Here is a 26,193-nt window from a genome sequence, read left to right as displayed (position 1 = left end):
AACTCATACTGGGGTAACCTTTTTGCCCAAGTCACAATGCACAACCTGCTGAGTTGTGAACATTGCCTGCAGTGATTTCTATTATGTATTTCACCGTCTGGTGCAAATGTATATATCATGACCCATTGCAAACACGCTACATGCTTACATGAAGCATTTCAGTTAGCATGACTGCTTTAGGGATAATTCACAACAGTTGAGACTATGGGCATCTGTAAACTGTGGCAAAGAGGAGCATGTGCTTCAGCATGAGTCAAAAATCAGCAATGTATTTAAAGTGCAATTAAAAAGTGGAGGTAATCAGGGGCAATCAAGCAGTAGACCAGATCAGCAATTTACATTATGAAATACATTTTGTCTGTAGACGCTTAAGGTCTTTTTGTGGAGTAAATGCTCTGGTTCTGGACTTGAATCATTGATTGACATTACATAAGAATTTAAAACACAGTTGGTAAAAAAATTTCCCAGAACAAATGTTAATTTTAATATATTCTTTTATTTGCAGCGATGAGATGCTGTTGAAAAGATTATAAAAAAGGGAAAAAACTGACATGCCTATAAGACATGATCATGAGAGAGGAAGTTTCTTTAACTCCTCTCTTAGGATGGAACGACAAGGCAGTACCAGTAAAAAAACCAAGAAGACCAAAAATCTCCGCTCTATCTCAAAGTCTTTGATGCTCTGCAATGCCAAGAACAGCGATGATGGGTCAAGTCTGGAGGATAAATACACAGAAATAACAGAGATTTCACACTCTAGTATACGAGAATCTGAGTCACTGGCAGCTGATGCTTTGCAAATTACTAACTCTATTCAAGATCCAATGATCAGGAAAATCATTCTGTCAAAATCTGCTTCCAGTGAAAAAACTTCATGTAAATCATCTTTTAAGGTATGTGGATTGTGGATGTGTTATATTCTGTAGTATACTATAAACTATATATAATAAAAGTAATTCTAGTGGGTGAAATATTTCAAACAGCTTTGTTATTATCATTCTTGCATTCGACGTCTTCAACTTCTAATTCTTCCCATTCTGGTATTAATAACTGATAAATGTGTTGTAAAGCTTCAAGGGTGTATTTTTTCTGTGAATGTGGTTAGATGTAAAGGTACTCTAGGCCTGACATTTTAAATGTGGCAACACACCCCAAGTTTAAATGTAGACACAAATGAAATGTAACATATTCCGCTCATCAGGCATTTATCAACTCGCCATAGTTATTTACATTATGTATTGCAAACAAGGATGGCACATGTTTACATAACTTCCATGTTATAAATGTACATATAAACCTACTGATTTATGGGTTACAAGTAGCTACCAGATATTATGCAATGACAAACAGTTATATGTTCTGTTTAAACTGGGGAGCCGTTAGTACTATTATAAGTATGTTTAAATATTATCTCCCCATCTTTCCTAACATGTTTATCCAGACTAGAATCATTTTTACAATGTTAGCTGTGTAACTTGGCAGCAAAGAGGCCTGTTGCCTTTAAATCTTGCCCCTGGTCAACCCCCTCCCCTGCAGCTTGCAATCGGAGGTTCTCTTATATGCTAGTCTCCTGATGATTTATTTGGAAGTTGTAGACCCATATTTCAGTCAGATCTCCTCATCAGTTCAAATATCATACCTCTCAAGTATCCACGACAGTCCTAATAGTCTTTCTTTCCTCCCCCATTCTTCCTCTTTTACAAGAACAAAGAATGTTTGCTGCGTATAAGTGTATCTAAGTGTTTAACAGACCTAAAGTTTGCAATAATGTGTACCAAAAAGAAGCTGGTTTCTAAATTGAATCGTGTAACAAAATTATTCCTTTTTTTAAATGCCTTGCTCCGTTACAAAAATAGCTGTCAATTGGTCACAGTTGTGTAAAAAATGTTAGTAAAGCCCTGCCCCGTTACCATGCCTCCAATTATGCCTCCTTTTCCCTTTGATTCATACATCTTGCATGAATGCTAGAATGTCTTTTAGATGTTTCATGAGTTTATGCTTTCCTAACTGTCCAAAACACCAGTGCCACAGTTTAGATGACATATTTCCAAGAATAGCCCGTGCTGGTTTTTATGGCACAATAGGGTTTAAATCTGTTTTCAGCAACATACAAGATTTTAAGTCAACAATGCACAAAAGTAATATTTTCATCATATTTGTGTAGAAAACATCGGAATCAGAATACAAGGACTAGATTGAATATGTTGAAGTTACTTGGAGGCATTAAGATCTCAGTTGGATACTTTGCATGAATGTAATGATATGCCAGGGGTCCTACTTGTGTCTGACTGCCCTCTCTGTATCTGTAACCTATCTACATAGCATCTAAGGATATTTTCTAATAGATGGTTCTGATAGAAATCAGCATCTGCACACAATTATGGTTAATTAGCTCAATATAAAAATCCAAGACTTCCTCCTCCCAATTGCCAGTCACTGCGGCTTGGCTCTGGATCTAGCACAATTCCTGTTTTTTCCCTAACAGTCGAGCTGCTGAAAGAATCTTGTTCCTGATCTTTTTCTAACTTGTCTCCGGTTGTTTGTGTATCTTGTTTTGACATGATTTTGTGTCCCTGTCCGTATTCTGTATATCCTCTTAGTCCAATGCTATTCTTTCTCTATCTCTTCATTAGTTTATGACTCCCGGCTTGTCTTTAATATTATATCCCTGCTTATCGGCCACTCAAATCATAGGTTGATTAGGATAGCTAGAGTCTTTCTTCATCTGGCGGTGTATGTGGCTTGAGAAATCCATACATAGGATGTGCTAGGCCACATGATGATGTAATTGTCAACTCGGTCAATCAGACTTATGCTCATTGAGCGATGGAATATAGCTTGTAAGAACTGTCAACTCAACAAGGAAAGTATCAGGACTAAGTGTGGGAGAACAAACGCAAACCAGTAATAATACAAACCTCAATAACTGTGACAAAAATATATGCTTTATATATATAAAAAACTTGAATAGTTGAACCTTGGACAATATATGAGATACCAAACCTAAATCCAATGTGATGAATTACTTCACAGTATAATCTAAGATCCATGAACACCTCCACAACACACATCTGTTACTGCAATTAATTTATTGGGCTATGGTCTATAATGATACCCAAATTTCTGGTGCAGTAAACGACAATTTACATAAACAACTCAGACTTAAAAATAACATATGAGCTTGTTTCCCCTCTCATCTCCCAAGAACCGTCTTTTTAGTCACTTGTGTTTTTTATAGTATTTTTTCTCTATGTTCAGCTTTATATTTTCCACTTGTGATATCCAACTGGCACTGCCAGTGCATTTAGTGCAAATTTCATTTGTTTCCCATAGCGATTCAATGGTATCCATTGGAATGCTCCCAAAAGTCCAAACAGGACTTTTTGCAAGTTATAATGCAAAATGTGGAAAAATGGAAAGTGGGCTTTCACCACAATAATAGAAAAAACACATAAAAACATATCTTAAAATTCCAGTAAAACGGAGAAGCAGGTGGTTTAAAAATAAAGACAGAAATAATGTTCCCTCTTCTGTCCCCAAACTGCTTCTTCTGACCTAAAGGGAAAGCTTACTGAGGATAATCTGATGTAACCAGGAGATCAGTGGCAAGAGATGTTATGAGGTGTAACTCTTACATGCTAGTCTTGTGTATAAAATAATAAATCTGAAGTTGATGTGCATCTAATGGAAGGAGTTTTCCCAATCTTGTAGCTGTTCAACATCTAAATTTTAAATTATGAGTTATTTCTTCCTCACATGGTTGTAGTCCCTGTAACAGATGCCTATAAAGATGAAGCAGTTGTGGAGAAGCCAGGAAAAATATGTAGCCAACTACAGGAGAACCAACGTGTTTTATGCTACAGTGACACATAATCGTTGCTCAATGTCTGGTGTACTTCAGACAGAAACAATTTTGGGAGTTGGGCCTGAGAAAATGTACATTTTGACTGAAGAATTGTGCATCTTAAGTGTAACTGGGTCTGAAGGAATAATCCTTTTTTAAACCTTAGCATCTAAAGCGGCGTATTATTTTTATGCATGTTTTTGAATTGTTTTTATTTTGATGTAGACTGCCAACTGTTTACCGCATTTGGCAAACTGCTTTGTTTCAAAGCCCACTTTGGATTTCAGTGACCTTCATTTTCAATTTTGGTTTGGAGAGTTTTACCCACCACTATTAACTCTTAAAAGCCATCAATGCAATATTGATTTCTTGCTTATTACTGACACCTACTGGCTGTTATGACTATGGCATCATGGTGCATTTTTTAAAATAATATTCGCCTCAACCATAGAAAATATACTACATACAAGCCCCAAACACACACTTCTCATACATACATTGTGAGCTTTCACCCTACCTATCATAATTTTTGGGACTAAAATTACACTGCCCCTTGTTCTTTCATGGATGTACCTTGTTTTCAGGAGCCCAGAATGTTTGCTGGGTATCACAGTGTCCTATAATTCTTAAAGTCACAAAAATTTGTATACAAATAATAGAAAATACAGGAACAATATATAGATTTTTCTTTTTAAAGGGACTGTTTTTAATGTCCTGGATGGCATCAACAATGGCAGGAGAAAGCAGAAACAGCAGAAAAGCACCCAAACTGAAATCATGTGTTGCCTCCATTAGAAATAGGGTTTGACTGTGCATAGGAGTAGTGTTAGACCCATGCAAAGCTGTAACCCTTTGAGTGCTGGGACACATTTTTTCATTTGGGCAGTGACTTATATACAGCGCTTGCTTTATCTAAGGCAAACCATCCCCATCCCATGACATAATGGGGGGAAAATGTGGGGCATATACTTCCCCATATATGCCAAACAAATATTAACATTAACAAAAGCTAAGCATTTTGAAAAGTTCCCAAAAAGCAATACAAAAATAGTACTTATCAAAAATATAAATGTGGTTGTAGTATACTGATCTCCAAATAGATTAATAAACTATAACTTTTTTAATGTAAGCATTTTAGTCCAGTAGAAAAACAGATAATGATAATACTAATAAATAAGAAAAAAACATAGACATGGACAAAATGATATAGTAGAAATAAAAATAATAAAAGAAGAATTATTCAAAAATAGCAAAAGCCCTTAACACTGGTGGTTACCTATTCATATTCTCCATTTCTGAATACGTTATTTAAATGGATCAAACAAGGGAGTTGTATTGTTATGCCACTTATGCAAATTACATAACATATAATAATATAAACTTGTCATATAAACATGTTGTTTAAACAGAATGTTTATGTAACCGTGTAGAATATTTAAACTTATTGTATATATTTTACAATATTTTAGATTGTAAGCTTGCGAGCAGGGCTCTCTTCACCAAATGTATCGGTTTGTCTTAGTCTGTCAATTCTTGTCTTGTCATATCCCTTGAATTTATGTATTGTATTAAGCGCTGCGTAAACTGTTGGCGCTATATAAATAAAGGATAATAATAATATTTTATTTTAATGGTACTTTTGTACTCCCACGCACTAAATAGAGCTGAAACAAAAAGACATGCATTAAGGCAACAGCAGTATAATTTTGGGCCCAATGATTAAAAGACACAAAGGAACCGGAACATCACTATACAGTATCCTTAAGAAGAAAGGATCTGGAATATCATGGCTGATACTGCCAAACAAAAGTCATACCCCTGTATCTGAATACCTTGTCCTCTGATGCATATTTATTTTAACCATTATGTTAAGTAGAGAGAACATGCAAGGTCAGGGTAAAGTTGGTATTTTTTTAAACAAATATTTATATATTAATTGCTTACTTTGTTTATTATTGAAAAATATTATAATATTTATAATTTTTACAGGAACAAATTTTTGATGCCTTTGCTGACAATGAATATACACCGGAAAACCATTGTTTACTGCAGATGAAGGCGCCATGTTTCAGGATACGAAGCAACTCTACAAGTATGTTCTGCCACTTTATTTACTGCTTGAGATCTGTTAATACATTTGGGTCCCAGAGGTTCTTTAAAACATAGAGTGACGATAAAACAAATATTATTGCACCTAAAAGGATATAATGTCACTATACACAATATATTTCTTATATGTAGAATATTCAATAATGTTCCAGGGTGTGGCATCCATTTTATTTCAGGCCACAAGCCATATACAGGAAAGGAACAATAACCCCACTTGTGGTTACTGGCAAGTCATATTTACTGAAGCCTTTGAATAAGATTGTTATGGTGGCCAGTGTTTTGTGCCATAATGTATACTTTATCTGTGTAGTGATAGCTTTTGACTTATATGTTTTCCCCCATAAAAGGCAGGCTAGGTCATTTCTAGATGATAGGCCCATCTTAAATATTTTACTTATTTTCTGGATATCAGTGCCAGATACCTCCCCCAGCTATGCAGGTTTCCTGGTTTACCTTCTAACGCAAGCACATGTGATTCTTTAAAATCGGCACATATCTGTGGTCCACCCGTGGTCATCTGAGAAGATCCTGAAAACATTAGGTGCTTTTGGGTGGAGATAGTGTTTTTGTAAATTCCTGTAACTTTGTGTTCATTTTATTATAGTCTGTGACTAAATTTACATTCTATTTTAAAGACTCTTTTTTCTTAAGTCACTATTTAAAGTTGTATTGGCTATTATTTCTCCTCCAATCTTGTCTTTAGCTGTTAACCCATATTGGATTGGTGAAATAGACCCTCCAGTACCTAAGAAACCTGCTCTCTTCGAAGAAAGACAACCCCTGTGTAATAATCGCAAGTCACTATCTCAGCAGTTGGACTGCCCAACAGGGCCTGTACAGGTATTAACAGACATTTGTGCTTTACAAAATCATAAAATAGTAAACACTAACATATTTCAGTAGGTTGATATTACAATATTTTTAATTTATAGAACCTCAACTGTTAATCATAATATAAGAGATTTATAAAGAACCTGCTACACCATGAATACTGTGCAAAAAATATTGAATGCACACATGGAAAATGATCACTATATAAAGTTCCATATATAAATGTAGCAAACCAAAGTCACAAATTCAGAGCTATGGCTAAGACTGTTGGCATCTGGGACAGGGGCAGATGTCCCTCCCTACTCTGACATCATATCTGTTTCCAGGAGCTGAATGGGGTGCATGGGCATTGTCACCTAGTGGCGCCCCTCACATTCTATCACCTGGGGCAGCTGCCTCTCCTTCCTTATGGAAGATACGGCCCTGCACCAATTTAAAAAGACAAGAGGGTGTTAATCTACTTTTCATTCTATCTAACTTTACACACCTGCCCAGTAACACAATATAAGATTTTTCTGTGTAGAAGGACACCCCTTTTATGAGACATCGCAATTAACGTGTAATTAAGGTCCCCAGCTTTGAATGGTCCTTTCAGCCCAGATCTGCTTCACCCTTGCATACTTCAAAATAGGGTATGACAAAAATGGCAGATAGTTTTATTACACAAATACCATGCTCCTCTGGTCTACATGCATCCAATAGATACTTCCCAAAAATGGCAAAAACATATCAACAAACATTTACTGTGAATAAAGAAACCATTACCACTTGACTCTTGTGTAATACAACCCAACTCATTCTACATTATAGGCTCATTTGTGCAATATTATGTTGCTATACAAACTTTGTTTGCAAGTCAATCTATGAATATTGTCTTAACTTATATATATATATATATATATATATATATATATATATATATATATATAAACATTTATAACATTTTATATTATCTGGTATTGTTCGAAGCAGTGTTTCTATACTGAGAAATTGTCAGTGTCTTTTGGGAATTTCTTTTAGGAAAGTGAAAAAAATGATGATACTGTTATTTACAGGCTGTCACCAGATCGTCACGGTCTCTGAGCTCGGCACACTTAGTGAACATGCGAAGTCATTCACAGGCTTCTGTAATTTGCAATATCATTTTGATGAAAGGTCAGGGTAAGGTAAGATTTCTACAATGTTTTTGTAGTCTTTGAAGCAGTTTATTTGTAAAACATATAAATATACCATGAGGATTATTAGTTGCTATGGGCCTACAACTTCCCAGTCTGGATTTGGATGGTGTGAATCATGAGAGTTGTAGGTCAACAGTTGAAATATAACCTAGTAGCCACCCTAACGCTTATCTGATATAGTTTACGTCATTATTGCACTAGAAACAGTAAGAGCATAAATAAAAAACAGAGATTTAAAACAAAATAAAACGTTTTATTAGTTGGTTCTTAAAACTAAGCACTTAAATGGTACATTGTTTTCTGTAAACATTCCCATTAAAATGTATAGGGTATTCCATGTATATTGATGATTGATTTGGTTCTTCAATAGGGTTTAGGCTTCAGTATTGTTGGAGGAAAGGATAGTATATACGGACCAGTTGGCATCTACGTGAAAACGATATTTCCAGATGGAGCAGCTGCGGCTGATGGGAGGTTGCAAGAAGGTATCTTTCTTCTAAGTTTTTTTCTGCTTTAATGCCTGAACTTCTTGTGTTGCAGCTACTTATTTGTGGGCAGCTCCTATTTTTTACCCAGTATGGTCTCTTGTATAATCTGTCAACAAGCAGACATTTTAGACAGTTGGAACTGTGGCAGTGACTATTTTGATGTCATTTAGTAGGAATTTACATTTTCATGTATAACATGTGTTTCAGCACATAATACAAAGCAAATTTCAAAAACAATTGGATCTATGCACCAAGAAGCCAAGGGTTAAGGGTTAACTTGTCTGACCAGACTTGACTGATGTAACTCCTGCTCCATTTATAACTTACTCTAAACTGATTTCTGTGTAAACAAATTTGTTACCTGTTTAAAATAACCATCTCTGTGTAATTGAGCCTGCATGAGATTTTATAGATCTTTGTGTCAAGTTTGTTACGCAATGATTGTAGAGCATAAAATGTGCATAATGATTCAGATGATGAGTTCTTATATAATTAACTTTTTAAAGTGTTTTATCACAGGAGATGAAATTCTGGAACTTAATGGAGAGTCAATGTTTGGCCTTACTCATCAAGATGCTTTACAAAAATTTAAGGTGTGTATTTTTGTTGGGTTTTTCCATCTGCTGAGCATATACAGTATATCCCCATGTTAAAGTGAACATATCATCTATTAAGAGGTTAATGGGAACAAAACTTTTTTCTGTGTAATGCCCCTTGGCTTTGTTTGTAGTCCCCTTACTGGCCAGCTAAATATCCATGTGCATAAACTAAATGTGAGCACATAACCAATTACCAGTCGGATACAGCAGTATAAAAATAAATCTTTACATGTCATATAAGCTGCTTCTGTCACTGATATACACTGACACAAAAGGCATAATGCACATAGATACACACTTAATAAGCATACATGCATTCATACAAATATATCACCAGATAAATACATACGCAATTGTGTATACACGCTGACTGCCATAAACAGCTTACCTGCAGAGTATCTCTCCTCCTGTAGCTGTAGGTTGATGGCTGGGAGATCCTGACATTGATGCCAGTAATGGAGTCTGTCTATGTCTATGCAAATAGCCCTGCTGCAGGAGAGGGCCCTTTGCACCATGTGGGCCCCCACCTGATTCCCCCACATCACCCAGCACAAGTACTATATTAAAGCTGTGCAGTGTAGGCCAATACAGAAATTGCACTTCAGCATGCAAGCAGAAAGTGGGGTCCCCTTTTAGAGACACTAGTTAAGGTGACCACATGTCACAGATTGCCTGGGACAGTCCGGCATTTTGAGGCACCTTTCTTTGTGCGTAGTATCCTGGAATGAGTCTTCCTTCTACCTTCTTCTGTCTTCTTTCTTCATCCTCTTCTTCTTGGTATCAGCTCTGTTGACCAGGCCTTTTAGAGCGTTTCCACATAATGATAGGATTCATGCTGTGCCACTGTCTCTGTCTGGCTCATAATATAGTAATGGGGGTAATGGTGTACAACCATCAATGTCTGGCTCAGTATATAGTGATGTGAGTAATGCTGTACCACCATCAATGTCTGGCTCAGTATAAAGTCATAGGAATCATGCTGTACCACCATCAGTATACAGTGATGGGAGTTATGCTATACCACCATATGTGTCTTGCTTACTGTATAATCATAGGAGTCAAGCTGTATCACCGCCTGTGTCTGACTTGCTATATAATGATAGGAGTCTTGCTGTACCACCGTCTGTGTCTGGCTTGCTATATAATGATATAAGTAATGCTATACCGCCATTTGCATCTGGATCACTACATAATGATAGGACATATACTGTAGTACCCTTAGTGTCTGGATCACTATATACTGATTGGAGTCATGCTGTACCACTATTTCTGTCCGGCTTGCTATATAATAATATGAATGATCCTCTACCACCGTCTGTGGCAATACACTCATGAAAGTAAGTAAGAAAATAAGTTTCCCTGAATGGCAGTTAGGAAATGAGGTCGCCCTTGCACTAGTGCAATTAATTCCTATGGCATGTGGCATCGCCATTTTACAGTTCTTTTTTAGCAAATGAGCTATCACTTGATGACTGCTGAGCAGGACTCTCTATGGATAAAAGCTGTCTTCAATACAAAAAAGCGTTCCTTCAACTACAGCAGTCTCTTAAACGTCAAATTTTATTTAGTATTTATATTATTTATTAATTAAACATTAAGGGGCACACTACTCACACAGATGTGGATTATTTATAAAGTTCAGTTCTAATGTAAGGTTTTCAAAATGGTCTTTTCATCATAGCAGCACGTGGAGTGGTCCTTTCTGCAGGAACATTCCATTGAGGACAACTTTAAAAAATTTGCACCGTAATTGCGCTAAAAAATATCCACCAATCTGCCTTATCTATTACTTATTGGGTATGGACCCAAACAAATCCATTATCATTGATCTCACAATATGTAAGTTTGCCACTGATTTTTTAGAATTGAGGATTTGTAGTGTGATTCCCCACATTGCTGGTGAATTCTTGTTGAATGTCAATTGTGCCATGGTGAGATTAAATGAGCAATGCAGATAGACAAAGATTTAAGCTTATATGGATCCCTCTCTTTTGATATTTTAAATATGTGATACTGGCTACTTACAAATGCATTAATTCTAAGCTACCCTAATCACAAACATGATTATACTAAGTGTGAATGCTTATTAAGTTTATTGCTTAGATCATGTGTATGATGCCAAGCTGGTTTAAGTCACCACCAGGTTTTTAATCGCTTTAGCAAACAAATATATTCAGGAGGAGGCTGCTGGAGACATAATTTACACTTACATTTCTGGGCATGCCGAATAGTTTCTTGTTTGATATGTGATTATTGTAGCCTGTTCCACTTTTGTTTTTTTTTTAGCAAGTAAAGAAAGGAGTGATCACTCTAACAGTAAGGACAGGACTCAGCGCTCCAGATATGAAGGCTGGCCACATCATATCCCAGATGTCTCGCTCTAAAAGTTCCAGTACTTGTGCAGTTAAAGAACACTGTCCCATCATTCAGTCAGAAAGCCCTGTCTTCATGCTTAGCACCAATAACCCCAATGACCGAGTACTAATAGAGGTGGCATTACACAAAGGTAATGAACAGGATTATACCGTATAGTATATGAATGGCTTTTAGGACACGTAACATCGTTTGCAGAGTAACACATTGTAAAGTACTTTATGTATGTTCCCTTGGTCCCATATAATATTTGCAGAATTGTACTATGTACTATCTGCAGTCCCTCAGCTTTTGCACTTCAACACTCACTGATGATCCTGCCAGGAGGACAGATTGATATTATGGTGGGGCATAGACATCTTGCTGTGAAGTGAGATGATAATGAGCAGGGTGGAATGCGGCTAACATTAAGTGATATCCTCATGCCTAGAATCCTTAAAAGATGGTGGTCTGGGTGAATTCGTTATAGCATATTTTTCATTACTGGTGAAGTATGATATAGACAAGCAGCAGAGGGTAAGCTTCATTATGCTCACTGTCTGGGCATTAATTCTGGTAATTTAACTCTGTCATTTTCTTTTTCAGAGTCAGGTGTTGGTTTGGGGATAGGGTTGTGCAGTGTCCCACAATGTGGTGGTATCTCTGGAGTATTTATCCATACACTATCTCCAGGCTCTGTGGCTCACATGGATGGACGGCTCAGGTATGTTTAGATACTAAAATTAATTCTTAACTTTATATTAATAGACTATAAGCTCACAAGAGCAAGGTCTCCTTATTATCAGTATGTCTTACTGTAATAATGTTGTGCGTTCCATACATTAACAATTTTGTTAATATATGCTATTGTTAAATGTTTTCACTGACTCATAATGTAACAGTTCTACAGGATCTACAAGAGCTATATAAATACAGTATGTGTAATGTGCACCGTTCAGCCATAACATTATGTACACTGATAGGTGAAGTGAATAACACTGGTAATCTTGTAATCATGGCAGCTGTCAGTGGGTGGGATATATAGGCAACAAGTGAACATTTTGTCCTCAAAGCTGATGGACAAGCATAAGGATCTGAGCGACTTTGCTAAGGGCCAAATTGTGATGGCTAGACGACTGGGTCAGAGCATCTTGAAAACTGCAGCTCTTGTGGGGTGTTCCCGGTCTGCTGTGGTCAGAGCCTATCAAAAGTGGTGCAAGAAAGAAGAAGCGGTGGACTGGCGACAGGGTCATGGGCGGCCAAAGCTGATTGATGCACGTGCGAGGTGAAGCCCATGTGGTCAAATCCAACAGACGAGCAACTGTAGCTCAAATTGCTGAAAAATGTAATGCTGGTTCTGATAGAAAGGTGTCAGAACACACAGTGCATCGCAGTTTGTTGCATATGGGGCAGCATAGCCACAAACTAGTCATGGTGCCAATGCTGACTCTTGCCTACTGCCGAAAGCACCTACGGTGGACATGTGAGCATAAGAACTGGACCACGGAGCAATGGAATAAGGTGGCCTTGTCTGATGAATCACATTTTCTTTTACATCATGTGGATGGCCGTGTGCGTGTGTTTAGCTTGCCTGGAGAACACATGCAACCAGGATGCATCCATGGAGGCCCCACCTCACAACTCACAGGACTTAAAGGATCTGCTGCTAACGTCTTGGTGCAGATTCCACAGCACACCTTCAGAGGTCTAGTGGAGTCCATGCCTCGACGGGTCAGGGCTGTTTAGGCGGCAAAAGGGGGACCTACAGAATATCAGGTAGGTGGTCATAATGTTATGGCTGATCGGTGTATATTACTTGAAAGGTACCCCAGACTGAGAATGTGACATTACTCCCTGTCTCTGAGGTAAAATCTTTACTATTTGGATTTAAAAAAACAACTAGTTTGAACAATAAATGGTGGTAAACGGATGAGGGTATTTTTTGCTCCTTAGTGGAAACCTCTAAATTCATGTCTTCTTGAAGATGTCATAGTGCCCACTGCTTTGCAATTAAGGAACTCTCAGGGCCATCAGGAACACTAAATCATTTGCACACATTACCATATGATCTAGAACACACTGAAAATCTAGATGCAGACTCCCTCTGGAATGTTCACCAGACTTTAAAGCTGCTTAAGAAGTGCAATTATATGTTTTAACAGAAGCATACAGAGAGCATTAAGATAATGATGACGAATGGACTGACTCGTCAATTGTCACTTCCTAAAAAGTGTAGCATTGTTTAGTTAGGTCTTTATAAAATGCCAGTGACATTCATCTCCAGAAAAGGTTTCCTATTCTTCCTTCCTTCAAAACATGTACTATGTGCATTTAAGAAGGTCTTTTTTAGTTTACTATTTATAAACTGTGTATGTATATGTATAGCCACTGTGAAATATTTTTTGTTTCTAAAAAATCAATTTATGCAAAAAAAATGTTTCTGCTCTCTGATATGTTAAGTTTATATTTAGAGGAGGTGATGAAATTGTGGAAATAAATGAGATCTCTGTCAGTAACAAGTCACTAAATGAAGTGTATGCACTCCTAAGTCAATGCAGCCCTGGAGCAGTCACTATCCTCATCAGCCGACATCCTGACCCACAGGTAATATAGCACGTTACGTTAGCACTGTACATTCAACAACTTGTTTTCACTAATGTTCCAAACATGAATCATATTCACAAAATGCTTGGAGTCTGATAAATGAATATGTTAAAGTGCAACCATCATATTCACTCTAATGTAAATGGTGGCTGAGAGGTGCCTTTACATTTTCGTGGCTTCCCCCTTGAATATTAATTATCCCCTTACCTCACTCCTTCAGCTATTTACCATACAGGAGATGTATTTGGCCAAATATGCCACCTTTCATGTGATATACTTACCGCCAGTGAGCTCCAGAGATGGCTCGGCAAACCCTACAGGTGGGAGTCTATTCAGACCCCCATGCTCACGCACAGAAAGCATTCTCATTTATTTCAGTGGTGAGACATTGATAAGGTGGGCTTCTGCAGCTCTGCAGCTGCAGTTTCTCCCTAAAGTAAGTACATTTTTTTTCTTCCAATTTGAACAATGCATATGAAAATGCTTACAAAGTGCTTTCATGTGCATTGTATGTTTAGAGGCTTCCTGTGACACTGGTATGTCCCTTTAAGTTTGCCATGGTTACTGGGTTGCATAAAGAAGACACCACCCTATAATTTACCTTTTTAATGGTAATATCACTTAAAAGAATTGTGAAAATACAGATTGTGGAATTGTTCTGATGAGTAAGGTATGATTTATTCGACATAGGAGATAAACAAGCTGCTGCAGTTCCCATTATGGTCCAGGCTTTTCCTAAAAAAATATTTTTTGCATGCTATAGTAATACTTTTAAGTGAATGGAGAAATAATTCAGTTTCTACATTGTTATACTTCCTGCAAACATGCATTTCAGTTTAAGACATTTTGTTTTTAATTTAACCACTTGACACATACTTTACTATGTTGCTGGCATCTTGCTCGAGTACCTGTCATCTGAAATAAATTTATAAATATTTCTTAGTAGATTTAAATATATGATTTGGTGGCCAAGTATGACTGGTTTGAATTGTTCTAACCAACGTCTGTAACCTTAGCTCAGTTTAAAAGGTAGAAGTGGAGCCTACAGTCTAGCCAGAACATGAGATAATTGCATTCTCTGATAGACATTCTTTATTATGTCCTTCTCACTGCTTAGAGAAAATCTGCTTGGCTGATGTGTCATCTCCACAAAAATGACCATCGTCTGGCTCAGCTTAACTCTGCTTAGTCCACACTTTCCCCTCTCTCCTCTGTGGGCAATTGGGCCCTCCACCAGCCACAGTCTAAGCCACAAAGATTGGGGTTGATTCACTAATGGCCAGATTTCATGTTCCTGAGTTAGCTTGGATAATGTGTATAATTTTATCTAAGCACTGAGCAATCACTATTCACAAAAACACACACAAAAGTCCTGAGGGTGTCCAAAGTGAGTTCATGTTCAGTTTAACGGAGATTCAGCCAAGGAGATGAACTTTGGATAGACTAACTTGAGAGGGACAGAGGTAGGCAGTGTTAGCATTTGTGTTTAGGGGTTCTTTGGAGTACATATGGCCCTATCAGGGGAGGGCTGGCAGCCCAAGGCCTGGGGGGAAAATCTAGTCAACTGGCCCATTGCGCCACCAAAGCGGCTGCGATCGACATTGAAAGCGGCTGTCGTGCGGCAGTCACTCCACCGGCGCTTAATGAAATCAAAGCGGCCGGCGTGCACGCACCGCACCGCCCAATAGCTGTGCCTCAGCTCTTCATCCCACCCCTTTTAAGATGTGGGACAAAGAGCTGAGGCACAGCCATTGGGTCTGACTGCCGCATGATGCAGGGGCGTACTGAGAGTATTTGGCACCTGTGGCATATACTGTATGTGGCACCCCCCCACACACACTTTAAAACTGCATAGTTTCTATGGTTAGGCAAACATTGACAGGGGTACAGCATAACTATTATATACTGAGGCACACATTGACGTCAATGCGTGCCTATCACTATACATTGAGCCAGACACTGACAATACTGCACTACAACCCCTATCACTATATACTAAGCCAAACATTGATGTGGTGTAGGCCTACCACGTCAGTGACTGGCTTAGTATATAGTGGGGATGCACCGAAATGAAAATTCTGGACCTAAACTGAAAATTCAGCATTCACTTGGCCAAAACCAAAAAAAACCCCCAAAAAACTTTAAAATACTTTATTAAAAGCAACTCACCAAAATTAGACTAAAAAAAAATCAACAACAATATTAATTAATATATATATATATAATTAACAGCAATCACAATCCTATCATGCCCAGGTTCTAGCATGTGCTGGCTGACTTAGCATGATAGGAGTGTGATTGCTGTTTGCAATATATATATATATATATATAATTATTCTGTCCAATAAAAGTGTTGTTAACGCAACAAAGTTGGACCAAAAAAATTTTGATAACAGCAATCACACTCCTATCATGCCTAGGCAGCCAGTATATGCTGGAATCTGGGCATGAAAGGAATGTGATTACAGCCTCCCTATGCCATGCTATCACCCAACACTTACACATCCATGCTATCTGAAACCCTCATTCACAAACATTCAGCATAACACCCATCACTCTCACACACTATCCACTCTCCCTGAATCTTGTCCTACCTTTCTTCTGTCACTGTCACTTTTCCTCCTCCTCTTCGTTCTTCCTTTCTTCTGTGTCCTGTTCTTCCGGTGCGGAAGATGGTGGGCGTGGCTTCAAATCCCGGCGCACAGCCACAGTTGCCGCGCCAGCACCCCTCAGATGAGCGGCAGCCGCCCCCGCCAAGTACGCTACCGGCACGACGGGCGCATTCAATCCAGCCGCAAACTAAGCGCCTGTGTTGAATATCCGTCTGCTGGCCGTCCGGCCGGCCCACCGGCCCGGATTCAGGGCGGCCTGGGGGGCAATTGCCCCCCTGCCCCCCGGCCCAGCCTGCCCCTGGGCCCTATGTAGATCCCATCATTAAACTTTCAAACTAAAAACCTCATCTGCTACAAACCTCACCATGCATGTTAGCCTTGTGTATTTTGTCGTCTTCCTCTTAGGAACTGTTCAAGACACAGTTTCCAACAGTGTCCATCAAATAAATAAATTAAGATATGGTTGTCATACAAGTAGACCTCCATACTGTATTAGGACAGTTGTCCAACTAACTTGGAAAATTGTGCAAAATGTACCCATTACGTTGCTATACATGTTATTAGCTGTTGTCTCAATGTTCTTTAAACATTACAGATCTCTGAACAGCAACTCAAACAAGCTGTCTCTAAAGTAATAGAAAAGGAATATCCACAATGGAATTTAGAAGGTATGTTTGAAAGCATAAAACCTAGAGGCAATTGTCAGCTTCACAAAAACAGAAAAATGATCCACCTTAAAGAATGCTTCTCTATACTTTGTACAGATGTACAGATGTTATTTCCTTTTGTTATTTTTTCTTTCGATATTTAAATGTATCATCACGGAATCTATGAGGTGGTTAAACTTTTAGAATTTCACTTTTACACTCATTGGGATTGCTTGGTACACACACATTTTGGTCCCTGTGCTAATCATAAAACTCAACTCCTTTTTCAAGTCACTCTAAGAGTATGTTCAGACAGGTTTTGGTTTGTTTTATTTATGAAGATTTAAAAAGTCTATTCTCTATCTAGTCGAACACTAAGTGATAAGGGACCCTGCTGTTTTCATTGTATGAGTTATATGTATTCCAATTACAGGTGACAAAAAGATGGCTTCTTGCTGTCATGGTAAATATCACTGTGAGAGCTGCATCGAGAAGCACGCCGCATACCTATATGAAAGTAGGAGAGCGCAGAGGCAAATGGTTCGCTCTAGCAGCGACAGCAATTATAACCCCAGACCACACTGCGATAATTTGGACTCCTTACAGCTGCACGATTTAAAAAGCAAGGTCCACAGTGTGGATGCTCCTATTAGAAAAGAACCCACTTTGCTGCATTATTCCTCACCGGTAAAACGGGAACATTATTCGCCTGTTGGAAATGAGTCGCTGACCATAACACAAGACTGCTGTAAGAAACCTAGCAGGAATTCTGGAGAAATACTTGTAAAGAAATTAAGGACATCTAAACCTATACCGCCTCCCAGGAAATATTATAAAGAAGATGCAAAGGAGGATGTAAGTGGAACTTTTGAGTGTTCATGTTGAAGCACTGTAGGTCTTACTAAAAAATAAACATTTAATAATGAAGTAATGGAGGAACTGGAACATTTTACCAGAAGGCATTTTCTCACCCAAGTTAAAGGTAATATGTAAAATAGATTTTTCCAGCGCAGTACCAAAAAAACCAATAGAATGAGAAAAACATCATTTTTTTCATTTGTAATATTTTTTGCAGGGCATAAGGTGACAAATTTCCTTAAAAAAGGAAATTGCATATTTATTTATTTTTATTCTCATGAAATACTTGATACAATGCAACTGAATACTTGCATTATAATGCAACTATGAAATACTAGTATATGTGGATTGATATTAAAGATTTCAAATAGAATTGAGTAGAGTATACTTAACAGTTACATTTACCACTTTTTTAAGCATTGATGACAGAATATTAGAAAAAAAAACAGAGTCAGGATGTGGTTACAGAGAGGAAGTTCGAGTTCGGCAGCATATATCACAAATAGATAAAAAAATTAAAGCACATCTACTCCGCAGATTTTTATGGTAGATCAGGGAGATTGTTTTTCATTTTACGTATTAACAAAATTCTCTGCTTCATGTGCATGTGTACTTTGCCATTTTAGTTAGAGAATCATAGTTTGCATGGCTTGCAATAAGTGTTTAAACTATTCATAAATAGTATATTATTGCACAAAGTAGCAAATAGGATACAAAATAGAGCAGAATGTAATTGTTATATATAAAAAGGTGATTTGCCATTGTACACTGCTATGGAATATGATGATGCTATATTAAACAATAAATAGTAATAGAACAGTGTTGGAAAAGTGGTCTTGCCGCCATAGCAAAGAATGGAATAGTCCAAACAGAAGTAACCTTCACACTTTTGGACTTTGCACTAGGATCGTACTTTAGTACTTAAAAGTTTTTTTTCTGTTACACATTCTGATTACCAAATTACCATGACCCAGTGAGTGATCTCTATTTGCTTAAAGTGACACTCTAGCCACTTTCATGCATACGATAACTGAATGGTCCCAGTTGCAGAATCCCCCATATGTATTTGCCCCAGCTCTTTACCATGTTGAGTATTCACTGAAGGTCTTGTGGTTACACATAACTGCTGTTTTTGACACGTTTGCATTGTTTCTCAGGAAGCAGGAAACTTGCAGCTAAAGGGAAACCAACAAATTACAGCCAACAAGTCATTAGATACATCTTTATACCCCAGTGAGAACTCACAAACAGCAGCTTCGGAGCATGACAATCGCACATCTGCAGGTATGTCACTAGCCACCATCGCTTTGTGCACTAGGATTCGGGAGACATTATCTATGTACAGATGTGCCTATTTAATTTCACTTTATGCTAGCCCTGTCAAAAAAGCCTGCTGAGCGAGAAAGGATTTGTTATAAAAACTGGTGGGTGAAGTTGTACGCCTTTAACTTGCCTACCTCTCGTTCATGATTCATTTATACATTGTTCAGAAGGTCCAGTTGTAGAGTTGTCCAAACAGGTCTTGTTTTTTTTATGAAACACTAGTATGCATAGTTTATGTGGAAGTCTGTATATTGATTTTATGTCACTATTCTTTGGCTTTATATTCTAATATAAATATTCATATAAAATTTTGAATAATTTACCTCTTACAATACATTTTGCTGCTGCCATTTGATGTCACTATACGTTGGGAGTCGGTTTCTTTTTTCTTTCTATATAAGTTGTTCACACTTTTTTCTAGTTGGTAAGAATACCTTACGAGTCATGTTTTTCTTGTTACTTAATGATCCCAGGGCACCTTGATATTTTTGTTAATTTTATTTTGTTTTGCAACTGCTAAACATTTTATAAACAATAAAGCATGCTAACTATTATTTGATCTAAAGAGAAATTATGGAAACTGTAAATTCTATAACTATGTGTTCTAAAGAAAATTCATTTTCATGTCAGCTGTTTAGGAAGGTAATGATGGTTCCCAGGAGGCTGGTCAAGCAGATGTTATTGTATTAAACCTATTGTTCTATATGTTCCATAGGAAATCCTATCATATCACAACACAGACCATTGCTTAGAAGACAAGCACAAGTTGAGTACTGCTTTGATCCAACAGTAGAAGATCCGTGGATACGAATTTCTGATTGTATTAAAAACGTATTCAGCCCCATTATAAACGAGGACCGCACTCTAATGGATCTTGAAGGTGGTATCAGCACAGAAAATGATAATACAGCAAATTCCCCCACAGAGCACGTTAGACAGCTTTCTCAATGTGAGGAAACCGGTTCCCAAACCTGCAAACCAGAAGACATAAACAACGTGAAAAAGGGTCCTCCTGTGGCACCAAAGCCAGCTTGGTTCCGCCAGAGCCTGAAGGGATCTAAGGATGTAGATAGAAAATCATTTGATAACTCTTATCTGGCAAAACCCAAAGAGCTGAATAATACTTTCAATGTACCAAATATCTCCACCAGATCATCAATAAAACAAAGAATCAGTTCTTTTGAAACTTTTAGCACACCACAGTTCCCTGGAAAAGGGAATGATAAGCTAAACATCAAACCTCAAACGTCGCAAAGAAATTCTGCTCACACAAATGAAGTTGAATGTGTTACAGTTGGTTTCAAGAAGATTAATATGAACACTCTTGAAAGTCAAGTGCAAGAAAAGAGTATCCCCCTAGTAGATCACTCCAAAGCTCTGGAGAAGAATGAGCTGGAGCTTCCTCAGTCTCCACCAAGACCAATTTGTATGAGTATGAGAAGAAGCAGTAGTACGAGTGATGAACCAAAGTACTATTCCTCCTGTATAGAATTGACTGAGCCTATACCGTATAAGGCTCCTAGTCAGAGATCTAAAAGCTACCCACTGACAACCTCTACATTGTCTGATATCACCACCTTGAGTGAAAATTGTAACAAGTTATATTCCATCAGCAATCAGGTGTCTTCTGCTTTGATGAAGTCCTTTCTAATTTTTCCTCAGTCTCCACAGTCTCAGGCATTTGAATCATGGCAAGGTGACATATCTACAACAGATGAGTTCCAATGTAGCCCATCAACTGAAAACTCCCACACAGACTCTGGGTTTTCTGTGAAGTAAGTATAAATATGGCTTAAAGTCAAACTTAAATAATTTTAAATGTACTTTTCTGTTATCTGACCTGAAATGTTTGCACTGGCCAAAAGTAAAAGTGGACAAAACAGGTATTATGTGCTAAAGCTAAGACACCCGTACCACCACATAAGTCAGTTCCTTCTTTAAATCAGGGGCGTAACCCTGATGGGGGCAAGAAGGGCAGCTGCCCCAGGAACTGCAATGCCACCCGTGCATGTGAAAAAGAGATTGTAGAAATTATGGGGGTATAATAATAAATTAGAGGGTACTGATGAGTAAAACATAATGGCTTGGATGTATTTAAGAGTTTCTGTGCATTTAGTAAACATACAATATGGATTGTCAGAAATATTTGGGTTTTATTGGGGTAAGTAGACAGCCACCTGGCTTCTATTAGCATTTGATTGAAATATCTTTTGTGTGTATGACATGCTGTTTGTTTCCTTTTGTTTTGAACATTCTGTGCCACTACCTCAAGCTATTATAATTTTTAGGGACCTGGATCCTTTGTGTGCTTTGTGAGTTTTCTATACAGTCAGTTTGGTGAATGTGTGTTGCAAATGATACTATGGGTCATTTAGACGTACATGTCTTCTGATGTAATGATGTCTTTGCACCCTTGATTATATTTCAAATGAAGGGAAATTATAGAAGTAAATGTACATTCATATTACCAAAAGACAAAGCTTTCTCTTTAATGGTTTATTCACCTGGAGTAACTGTGTGTAGGCATCTATTTTGTTTATGTGAGAGCCATCTTTGCTTCACTCATTCACTTAATGATTAAGTATGAGTGCAATGCATTATGTATTTTGGCTATATTTAGAAAGCCTTTGTTTACCATATTTTGACAAAATAAAATTTCCTGCCCACGTAGCCTTTCAGAGTTAAGGGAATATGGAACAGGTCAACCCAACAAAAAAGAAGAATATGTTGCAGAACATCCTCCCACCCTATCAGCAGCTGCAACATCTGCTGGTCAGTCTGTCATATCATTACTTCCCCTTGAAGAGCTCACACGACTTGTGGAGGAAGTCAAAGGACTGGATGAAGAAACACTAAAGGTTGATATTTAAAAAACAAATATTTTAACATTGTTTTGAAATATTTTTTTAGATAAAAATTAAGAATGTTAATAACATTGTATTATAATATGTCAACTTTATTCTGTACTAATAGTCCCACTTTGGCAGACATAAAAAATGTTTTTATTGATATTAGAAAGTCACCATTTTCCACAGTCCTGTACAGAAGACACAAAATGCAAATTAAATGCATTAAAACAAGAAGATCATGCATGCTAAGAGCAGTTTTAATCAGTAGTCTCAAACCATGATCCCTGATCTGTTCTAGCTCCCTGTTTTCTTTCGTTTCTAGCAATTTGATGAAATTCATGTTGTGGTCTTGCACAAGGAAGAAGGCACGGGTTTGGGATTTAGTCTTGCTGGAGGGCTTGACCTAGAGAACAAAGCCATCACAGTATGTACTGCTTTTCTTGATTGTGTTTATACAATAGAATGTATTTTATCAGAGCTCCTCAAAGCTCCTCAAACCATTTTTGCTTCTTACCTGTAGCCACACACACACCTTTACCCCACACTGTCCTACAAATTACATGATCCGAGGCACACCCCATACTCCACTATCCACTTCTCTGTTTACCTTCCCCATTCATGCCATGTCCTCTACTATGCCTTAACCACTGTAAAAACCCTGACAATTATTACGTATGTATCACCTCTGCATCAACCCACAACATCTTTGAGTGGCAGATCCTTGTAGCAATTGTCCCTCATAAACATCCAATGAGACTACAGAACCTCCACTCTGATTGTACCTTCAAACATGCCCAACAATTCCAACAAGACAAATCTTTTATATGTATAGAGATATTATTAGCATATGGGCCCATTTCAACCATGTATCCTTCTTCTTTTCTATATATCTCTCCTTTTTCATCACAATAACAAAATACCTACCACTTTCCACACAAGAGGAAGAGCGGGAGCATGCATCTACAACTCACCCTGTGGGCTCCAACCACTACATCATTCCTCCAATGGGAACCCTTAGTCGGGCAACATCCAATCACATTGCAGCCATTACACTCTCATTGGGTCTTTGCTTTAAGCTTCGCCCAGTGTGCTCAAACTGTTTTCTTTAGCTTTAATAAGCAAGTAGAGCATATGGGTATATTTGCCATAGCTTCCTTAAATACACATAAAGAGTTGCAGTTCTGTTAAAGTCTGTAAACTATTTACATACATTGATCCATACTATACAGTGCTTTTTTTTTTAGGGTTCACATGTCTAAACATTATATAGGGTATATATATCTTCTGATTTAAAATCTATGTGGAATACCTTTTTAGGTGCACAGGGTATTCCCAAATGGCCTGACTGCACAAGAAGGAACCATTCAGAAAGGTGATAAAGTCTTGTCTATCAACGGGAAGTCTTTGAAGGGGCTTACTCACAACGATGCGCTGGGGATATTACGCCAGGCACGTCACCCAAAACAAGCGGTTATAGTTATAAGGAAAGAAAAAGATGGAGTGCAAAGTCTGGACTCTTCTAAATCTGCTATCTGTCATGTGACTAACAACCCCATGGCCTCAAGTAAGAAACCTCTGTTATACTTCTTGAAACCAAAACAACATTGCTTTTAACAGTAGAACATATAACGTTAAGCAGCAACATCTCTTTGTTGATATTTATTAGAGTGTGTTTATAAAAAGCTATTACAGTGTGTTTATAAAAAAGCTCTAGAATGCCAATCATAAAGGTCAATTGATTGGCAATCAAAGTCAAGCACCTCTCCACCCTTAACCAGATGAGCACAGACAAGCATTTACTTTGTACCCCGTATTGACTTAGCTAAACATATTATCAGACTAGTACAAAAAAGGAATACAATGTAAAAATAACTTTTTGTGAAAGACTAAGATGTTTTACTTGAGGTTACATAGCTACAAGCTACAAACCACTGCAAAGAGAACAAGAAATCACAGTAAAAGGGAGACATTATAAACACTCCTGAGGACTCTCTGGGCATGACCCGGAGCCTCTTGGTGAAGGGCTGCTTCCACAGGTCTCCACTTTAGTTTCTTCTTTCTCTGGGAAGGTGAAGCTGTCTGGCCGTGCCTGCTCCCTGCCCACTTTCCTCTGCTACCTGCCCAGTTACCACCCACTAAGGCAGTCTGGTGCTAGCCCCATCCCTGCATACTTATAACCCTGCCCCTTCACACAGCCCATCACCCAGAATTTATCAGGTATGATTATTATCAATACTTGGCAGAATTCAAACACTGCATACTTTACCATATACTTTAATTTACTGAAGCCTTATCTCATAGTTGTTCGGATGCCACTTAGAAGGTACAGAGCAGAATAACATTTTGGAAATGACTCCACATGAATTAACATTTATGCTATATAGGTAAGTAAGTACAGAATTTACGTACATAGTTTTGTTTGCCTAATCTTTGTTCTTTGGTCACTTTTTATCAACAGATTCCGATGATGCAGGAAACATAGTGACAGTTACCCTTGAAAAGTCACTGGCTGGTTTAGGATTCAGTCTGGATGGAGGAAAAGGCTCTGTTCGTGGTGACAAGCCAATAATCATCAACAGAATCTTTAAAGGTGTGTAAAACTGGAGGTGTTAAAGTTTCACAGTTGTTAAAAGTGGAAAGCTCTGTCTCTATATAGAAATGCCTACGGTAATAATAATTTACATTGGTTAGCTTGTAAAGATGTTTTATTCACACAAGGGGGCAGTAGTGCTCTGTTAAAACCAGTTCTGAATAGAAAAAAAGCATGAAGAAGGAATGAAACATTAAACAGTAACTTGGAAGTTTGATTGGTGTAGTTATCAGGTCACTACCACAATCAAAACTGCAATTTGAATCCCTTAGTCACTTAGAGCGCATTTAACGAAATGGTATTGGAGTAAGGATCCACAACAAGTTGCATTAGTAAACACAAACAGTAATTTAATGGAAGGGGGAGACTGAGAAAATGAATTTAGTACTCTCATAATTGATCTCAAAGCGAAAAGACCTGGCGCGTGTTTTGCTAGTTACATAGTAGTTTTATCAGGTGAAATGTCCACAAATATCAGTATGGAAAATGTAGGCTGGCAGCTAATCACAGAGGGTAAATACAAGCCTATAAATATGAAAATAAATATGAAAATAAATACACATCTGGACCAGAGACCTCCCTACGAGCTTGTTTTTTTAGGTTTATGCTGGTGCTAACCAAAGAGACTCTACATAGAAAATACATAGTCAAGAGGGCGAAGCGTGTCTGCTGAGTACATGTCAACCTACTAACATTTCCATTGTGATCAGGAGATGATGAGCAAAGGGGCACAGTTGCCCTCTGGGTTGCTCCGATCTTTGTGTTTCTTACATACTTTAGGAAGAATGTCCGAGTAGACCCTTATTGCCTCCTGATTCTAATTAAGTAATATTTTGTTTGTAGAGAAATTTTCTTTATATAAATCACTCAAGCCTCTAATATTTTGCAGTTAGACAATAAACAAACAACAGTTATGCCTATGGGCTCCCGCCAATAGTATTTTACATTTACTCACTTGGGCCTAATATTTAGCTACATTATTTCGTCTTTCTCTTAATGGTGGGTGCCACAATCTTAAAATGTATTTTTAATATAGAAATTGCAGGTGTGAAATTCATGGTTCTGCAATAATTTGTATTCACGTTTATTTTGTTTCTTATACAATATACGTATGTACTGTATATTTGTTTCTGTAGGTGTATCAGAAAAGAACAGTGCCGTGCAATCTGGTGATGAGCTACTCCAGCTGGGAAACATCAGTTTACAGGGTCTGACGCGGTTTGAAGCCTGGACTGCCATTAAATCTCTGCCTAATGGACCTGTCCAGGCTGTCATTAGAAGAACCTACAGTAATGTTATAAACCAATAA

The 26,193-nt window shown here is 37.8% G+C and overlaps 1 protein-coding gene across 1 annotated transcript; it reads left to right on the top strand.

Moving 5' to 3' along the window:
* Positions 1–587: 587 nt before the first annotated feature.
* On the top strand, positions 588–26,193 carry LOC149278432 (pro-interleukin-16-like). Its single transcript, XM_089501986.1, has 18 exons — positions 588–893; positions 5,834–5,936; positions 6,657–6,793; positions 7,840–7,950; positions 8,333–8,447; positions 8,970–9,043; positions 11,336–11,555; positions 12,008–12,125; positions 13,873–14,005; positions 17,213–17,285; positions 17,698–18,119; positions 19,280–19,406; positions 20,161–21,220; positions 22,117–22,303; positions 22,617–22,718; positions 23,612–23,858; positions 24,753–24,884; positions 26,021–26,193. Exons 1-18 carry the CDS (start codon positions 606–608, stop codon positions 26,191–26,193), a joined length of 3,822 nt encoding a protein of 1,273 aa, XP_089358112.1. The 5' UTR covers positions 588–605.

Source organism: Sceloporus occidentalis, unplaced genomic scaffold (assembly GCF_023333645.1).
Source record: "Sceloporus occidentalis isolate IW3139 unplaced genomic scaffold, rSceOcc1.0.p SCAF_189, whole genome shotgun sequence".
In the NCBI taxonomy this organism is placed as follows: Eukaryota; Metazoa; Chordata; class Lepidosauria; order Squamata; family Phrynosomatidae; genus Sceloporus; species Sceloporus occidentalis.
This window is presented reverse-complemented; position numbering and strand designations above follow the sequence as displayed.

Coding starts and splice junctions, on each gene's coding strand:
- LOC149278432 (XM_089501986.1), top strand. CDS start 606: ATGGAACGACAAGGCAGTACCAGTAAAAAAACCAAGAAGACCAAAAAT. Junction 12,126..13,872: donor CACATGGATGGACGGCTCAG/GTATGTTTAGAT, acceptor GTTTATATTTAG/AGGAGGTGATGAAATTGTGG. Junction 19,407..20,160: donor TGACAATCGCACATCTGCAG/GTATGTCACTAG, acceptor TATGTTCCATAG/GAAATCCTATCATATCACAA.